This window comes from Orussus abietinus, unplaced genomic scaffold (assembly GCF_000612105.2).
Source record: "Orussus abietinus isolate OABI.00-Male unplaced genomic scaffold, Oabi_2.0 scaffold244, whole genome shotgun sequence".
In the NCBI taxonomy this organism is placed as follows: domain Eukaryota; kingdom Metazoa; phylum Arthropoda; class Insecta; order Hymenoptera; family Orussidae; genus Orussus; species Orussus abietinus.
The window spans coordinates 8,277-15,505 of record NW_019394567.1 but is presented as its reverse complement, the minus strand read 5'-3'; the positions used below and the strand labels follow the sequence as shown (position 1 = coordinate 15,505).

Sequence of the window (7,229 nt, the reverse complement as noted above, 5' to 3'; positions counted from 1 at the left end):
AAGGATTTTGAAAGTTCTGATGGGAACACGGATGACATCGACGTCTTCAACGGGGATTTTGAGTGTTAGGATATGGATGACGCCTGCACCTTGTGTGGTCATCACATCTCGCTACCAATTTGCACGTTCCTCGACAACCCTCGATCGTCATACTTCTAATTGGATTGCAGCTAAAGTCTGCATCAACGATTTTGCTAATTACTCTCGAATTTGCTAATTTCCTAATTACAATAAACTCCCGACTGACGCCTGCGGCTTCCAGGATGCATTTTGGGAGTTGGGCACGTGGGTGACGCTTCAGGACACACATCCAGGACACGACGGTCTCATCCTTTTATTCATGGGAACCCAATTCCAGCCCCAGGACCTTTCGCTCCCCAGGAAGCGTGGGGAACGTAGATGTGCAGATTACGCGGATACGTGAACCCGCTGAATGCCACGTCGAGGGACGCAGGAACGCGCCCTGCATAACCGATGCGATCCGGCTTTACCGGAAGTCCAGCAAATGTACCGGATCTTAAGGATTCCTGTCAAGGGAAATTGACCCCCTGGAAAAGAAATTGTTACGAGGGGTTTTCGGCTTTGTTTCGCCGTCGAGGTTGTCCGGAAGCTCTCGGCATTACAGGGGAAAATTCTAGGTTAAGTAAGGCTAAGCAAGAGGCAAGTTACTTCCTTCTACGCAGTTTCTACACTAAGAAAAATTTATTGTAACGAAAGAAATATTTTGAAAAATACTGTCGCAATCTTAAAGCCGTAACTTCCTATCAAATCGCATTGTTCATCGTTTGAAATCAAAAGCAATCAGTTCTCAAAGAAGGAAATCGTTTTCACTGATTTCCGAGAGGATGGCCCCTGGGACCATGCAACCCGACAGGCATGCCAGAATGGCGGGAAGAGTACTTTACGGCGTTCTGTTAGTACTATATAAGCAAGGGCGATCTTATTTCGGCGGTATTGTTTTATGGTCCACAAGTAGGTGCGCTCTTTCGAAGAAGATAGAAGTACATTTATCATTAATATTTATTGTCAGGGATTCATCGCCCTATTTCTGAACCAATCAGTATGATAAGGCTTATTAAAACTTGCGGCACGTGTCTTTTGACATTGTTTATTGTGCAATTCTGTCAATGCTCACCCGTGAGTCCCAGAGATGCGATAAGTGAGTAATTTGTTATTTTATCCACACTATATATTATATTGCAGTATTAATAATTAACGATGTTCGTGAATTTAATTGTTACAGCTATTATGATATTAATATCTTTTATATCTCTTGTTAACGCTGGGCAAAAGAAATTCAATAAATCAAAGAAATAGTTTGTTAACAATTATTTAACTCAAATGAACTCAATTAATTTGTTATAATTTCGAAAACAAAACGTTGTAAACGTTTCAAATTTATTCAAGTTTATTTGAGTGAAATTATTGTTCTTTGTATTAACAAAATATTTCTTTAGCTCGATAGAATTTGTTGCTTAGTGCAGTACTTACAAATTAATTGCAAGAAATGAACAATGTTTATAGATTCAATTATAACAGCTGAAATAATTTGTTAATGAACATGTCTTTTATTTGTCGCTAACAATACTTATAAATTAATCGCAGAGATGAACAATATTTATAGATTTAATTATACCAGCCGAAATATTATGTTAATAAACATGTCTTTTATTTGTCGCTAACAATACTTACAAATGAATTGCAAGAAATTAATAATATTTATGAATTTAATTACTGCAGTTAATAGATTCTATTAATAAATATATCTTATATTTCTGATTAATAATACTCGAAATAATAATCATTTGTTACTTAGACGTAATTAATCCATTTTTGCAAAATTTGGTGGATTTATTCTAACTATTCATAAGTCTTACAACTTTTATTTGTAAATAAATAAGATAATGAATAGTAAAATGCGTTGTTGCTGTTTTATACAGGGAGAAAAAAATTATTAATAATTAATGCGGCAATGCATACAAGCAATTACATACACCTGTATGTAATACTCGGTTTGGAAAGTTTATTCATCAAGTTAAGGGAACTAATTAAAGTTTGAGCTTAATGACGTACTTTGAAAGGCGTGATTAGAAAGTCCATGAAAGCCTGTAATCAATGCACATAATTAACTGGATTAAACGCACTATATAATAATATGTTTAACAAGATTACGACTAAAATATCCTTTTAATATTTATTGTCATGGAACGTATATTAAAATTGTTATAATATTTTATGACAATAAATCCCACGAAAACGCAAATAAAAAACACTTATGGATATTATCAGTTTATCTCTGCAATTGAATTAAAATTATGCAAGTTAGTTCATTACAACTTGAAAATTTTATGAACATTACAATTAAATACTATTTCTCTTGAATTTTTTATTCGGACATGATATACTATTTGTATAATATGTTTAAACAAAATTTATATTACAATTAAATACTATTTTTCTTGACAGTTTTACATAAGCATAGTATACTAATTTTATGATAACTTCAAATAAAATTGATAACGTAGATTTAATACACATGTGCGCTAATTTTCTATATAATTTAACAACATTTATGTATACAAAATGTAAATATAAAGTTATGTTATACAATTATAAGTTTATTAAAAAATTAATGATAAATGTACAATCATTCAGACTGAAGAATTAATGTTTATAACATCATTTAAAATTTATATACAAATGTATAGGATTTTTAATATCACTTTTAACATTGAGCTTTGATATTTTATCATTTAAATGTAGAATATCGCAAGGTACGCCAATGTAAGTAAAGCAATCGATTCAGCTGTTATCTGGAGAAAGTCCCACATACATTATGCTAATTTCATCAAAATCGTTATTTCTGGAGTCTCGTTTCCCACCATTCTCATTTGCAACTTTCTATGATTTTGACCTTAATAAATTATCCCGCTTTTTCGGGACTTATCGTCCTCGTGGAGGAAATGGCCGACTGATAAGGGTATCTTCTGGTCCTTTACTCTGATATCGCTCCTAGTTCATCCTCCAGAACTCATTTTTTATCATTCTCTTTATTATCTCCTTTGACGTGAAATAGACCTCGTTGTTATATTTCAAATTTAATAATTTTTTAGAAATATTTTGCAAGAAATTGCTGACTGATAAGGGTGTCTTCTGGTCCTTTACTCTGATATCGCTTCCAGTTCAATCTCCAGAATTCATTTTTTAACAATTTCATTATTATCTCTTTTGACCTAAAATAGACCTCGTTGTTATATTTCAAATTTAATAATTTTTTAGAAATATTTTGCAAGAAATTGCTGACTGATAAGGGTATCTTCTGGTCCTTTACTCTGATATCGTTCCTAGTTCAATTTCCAGAATTTATTTTTTAACAATTTCATTATTATCTCTTTTTACATGAAATAGAGCTTGTTATTATATTTCAAAGTTAATAACTTTTTACGAATTTCTTGCAAGAAATTGGCGACTGGTAAGTATATCTTCTGGTCCCTGGCCCTGATAACACTCCTAGTTCAATCTCCAGAATTCATTTTTTAACAATTTCATTATTATCTCTTTTGACATAATTGTTAATTTCAAATTTTTAATAACTATTTGCAAATTTTTTGCAAGAAATTGCCGACTGATAAGTGTATCTTCTGGTCCCTGGCTCTAATATCGTTTCTAGTTCAATTTCCAGAATTTATTTTTTAACAATTTCATTATTATCTCTTTTTACATGAAATAGAGCTTGTTATTATATTTCAAAGTTAATAATTTTTTAGAAATATTTTGCAAGAAATTGCCGACTGATAAGTGTATCTTTTGAACCTTTGCTCTGATATCGCCCCGATTTCTTTCCTTTTGTGTTAATAATTTCTTGTTTATTTATTTGTTAAACAGATCCCAAAGGACTCGAAAGTTTGGAATGGGGATCTCGATTGCAAGGATTGGAAAATTTCCAGTTTTTTGGAAATTTCTCGGTTCCAAATTCGAGAGAGAGGAGATTCATCGATCTGGGCACTTCGGAGCAGAAGGTAATAAATAAATAATGGTTAATGTAACGTAAACAATATAACAATTAAAAAAGTAGAACGATGTCGTAGGTTTAAAAATTAACTACACAATGGAAACTGATTGTCTAGTCATATTTCATGAATTACGTTAATAAGTTACAGTTCCTCTTAATAGTTAATTAAAACTGCGAGATCAACATGTAAAATTATTTATTAATAAATCACAAAATAAGGAAACTATCCGAACATGATTCCTTATTGATATGTGATTCGTTAATAAATAATGAAATACAAGTAAATATTAACAAAGGAGTAATAAGTAAGTTATATCTTCCTCAAATGAAACTTTTTTATTATAAACATTTTTTTATCATTCTGTTCACAGCCGAATAAAGCTTATCAACCTTGCATTGCACCTGGAAATAAAAATGGCCATTGTCGACATTTAAGTCAATGCGTTTTGGAGGAGTTTAGGACGAATTTCGCTAAATTCATGGACTACATGTGCATAATTGAACGCACGTAAGATTTGCAATTAAAATAATTACTAAAAATCAGGTTGAAGTATTTTCATTCGTGGTTTTAATGTTTAATAAACACGAAACTGCAGAATATGTTTAGAAATGAACATGTCAACGAATTCAACGCTGAAATTACGTTTATTCTACGTTCATTGAACGTAAAATAAACGTAACATGAACGTTATTTAAACATTTAATGTTGGACGTTCATAAATGAGCTCGTATTCAACATGTTTATGAAATACGTGGAATAAACTAAATTTCCAAATTCAATGTTGACATTACGTTTATTCTACGTTCATTGAACGTCGTTTAAACATTTAATGTTACACGTTCATAAATGAGTTTGTATTCAGTATGTTTATGAAATACGTGGAATAAACTAAATTTAGAAATTCAATGTTGACATTACGTTTATTCTACGTTCAATGAACGTAATTAGTACGTAACATGAACGTCGTTTAAACATTTAAAAATAGACTTTCATAAATGCGTTCATATTCAGCACGTTTATCAAATCGTAGAATAAACTAGATTTACAAATTCGTCAACAAATTCAACGTTTACTTTACGTTTATTTTACGTTCATGAAACGTAATTATTGTGTAATATGGACGTTGTTTAAACAATTAAAGACAGAAGTTCATAAATGAGTTCGTATCGAGCACATTTATAAGATACTTGAAACGAACTAAATTTGCAAAATATTTTCCAAACGTTACAGTCCGAATGTACAAAGAACGTTCATTGAACGTTTAATTAACGTAAAAGCATTAGTTAAAGTACATGTTCCTTCTGGATTATTAATCCATTGCATTGAAAAACCTGACTGGCAAAAGTAACATTTCTTACAAACGTATATAAACGTATACAAATGTATACAAACGTATATAAGATAGATAAACATGTATAATATAGAAAAAAAAAATAGTTCACATTTACATTACATTTACGTGCATTAAAAATGCATTCTACTGTTTTGCGTTTATTCTGGTATATTAGTTAATAATTTATAGCCATTATTTCTCAATGAACAGATACGTAGGTACATGCTGTCCCGATAATGCAGAAACTGTTCATTCAAGTTCATTACCAGCTGAAAGTCTAGCCGGCTATTTACCTGCAATTGCGGGTAAGTACTTTTCTCCTAAAAAACGCTTAGGGTGTAAAAAAAGTCGCCAGGTACATTATCGTTTCCTTTTACAATTAAAAAAATGTTCAAATCATTTTTTTCTGTACAAACAATGGAAATCAATTATTTTTGCCAAATACGATTCATTGCTTTAAAAGTCTAACAATAAGTCAGATATTTTGCCAATTGTTATAGTATATTTTTTCCAATTGTTTTAGCATGTTATGCCAATTGTTATAGTAGTCTTGCCAATTGTTGTAGTATATTTTGCCAATTGTTATAGTACGTTTTGCCAATTGTTATACTATATTTTGCCAATTGTTATAGTATATTTTGCTCTGCACAATGCAAGTACATGTATTCCAAAACTAATGTTTACCCTCAAAATCGCATGCCTGTAAAAATTAACACAATTTTCTATTTCATTTAAACCAAATAACAAAAATTAAAAACTAAATGTAAACAAATAATGGAAAAGTTAGAATCTCAATTTGATAACAACATTCTAGTGCTCGCCAAATGAAATGTTGTCTCTAAATTGAGTTTCTAATTTTTTCCTTGTTTACATTTAGTTTCCAATTTTTATTATTTTGTTAACTTGCGAGTTAGTGGTTATTCAGATATTGTTTCTAATAATATCAGCCTAATGTACCTAATTTCAAAATACACACTCGAATAAACAATCCAATGTGAGTTTCTAATTTTTTCTTTGTTTACATTTAGTTTCGAATTTTTATTATTTTGTTAGATGGTGAGTAAGTGGTTGTTTAGATATTGTTTCTAATAATATCAGCCAAATGTGCCTAATTTCAAAATACACATTCGAATAAACAATCCAATGTGTTTCTAATTTTTTCTTTCTTTACATTTAATTTCCAATTTTTATTATTTTATTAGATCGTGAGTAAGTGGTTGTTCAAACATTGTTTCTAATAATATGAGCGATATGTACCTAATTTCAAAATACACATTCGAATCAACAATCCAACGTGATTACAGGTGTTGATATCGATGATAAACCCGTCTGGGAAGTCGTGGACATGTCGAACGCGACTTCACCTGATAACACGATAAGTACAAAAAATGGCACATCAGGTGATAAAGAAGTTGCGGAAAACTCTTTGAATAGGAAACCTCGTAGACCAAGAGGATGTGGAGTGAGCAGCAAATCTAAAACGCGAATTGTAAATGGAAGACCAGCTGATCCAAGAGAATGGCCATGGATGGCGGCATTGTTGCGTCCTGATGCTGATCAGTATTGTGGGGGTGTCCTTATCACTGACAGACATGTCCTTACTGCGGCGCACTGTATAAAAGAGTTAGTATGTTATATTAAAAAATATATATAAATGGTATTACATGTGAAATGATAAACTTTAGGGGTGTTCTTATCACTGATAGACATGTCCTTACAGTGACACACTGTATAAAAGAGTTAGAACTTTATTTTTAATATATTTAATGGTATTACATGTAAAATGATAAACTTTAGGAGTGTCCTTATCACTGACAGACATGTCCTTACAGCGGCGCACTGTATAAAAGCTTTAGTAAATTTGTTTTTAATATAATTAAATC

At 31.2% G+C, this 7,229-nt stretch overlaps 1 protein-coding gene across 1 annotated transcript in view; it reads left to right on the top strand.

The window, feature by feature from the left end:
* Nucleotides 1–995: 995 nt before the first annotated feature.
* LOC105704271 (proclotting enzyme) overlaps nucleotides 996–7,229 on the top strand; it is a gene marked incomplete at its 3' end in the record, with an annotated part of 14,286 nt that continues 8,052 nt past the window's right edge. Inside the window, exons 1-5 of the mRNA XM_023432726.1 lie at nucleotides 996–1,159; nucleotides 3,886–4,019; nucleotides 4,384–4,520; nucleotides 5,557–5,651; nucleotides 6,651–6,969. Of these exons, the coding sequence (XP_023288494.1) occupies nucleotides 1,063–1,159; nucleotides 3,886–4,019; nucleotides 4,384–4,520; nucleotides 5,557–5,651; nucleotides 6,651–6,969 (782 nt within the window). The remainder of the gene's footprint in view (nucleotides 1,160–3,885; nucleotides 4,020–4,383; nucleotides 4,521–5,556; nucleotides 5,652–6,650; nucleotides 6,970–7,229) is intronic.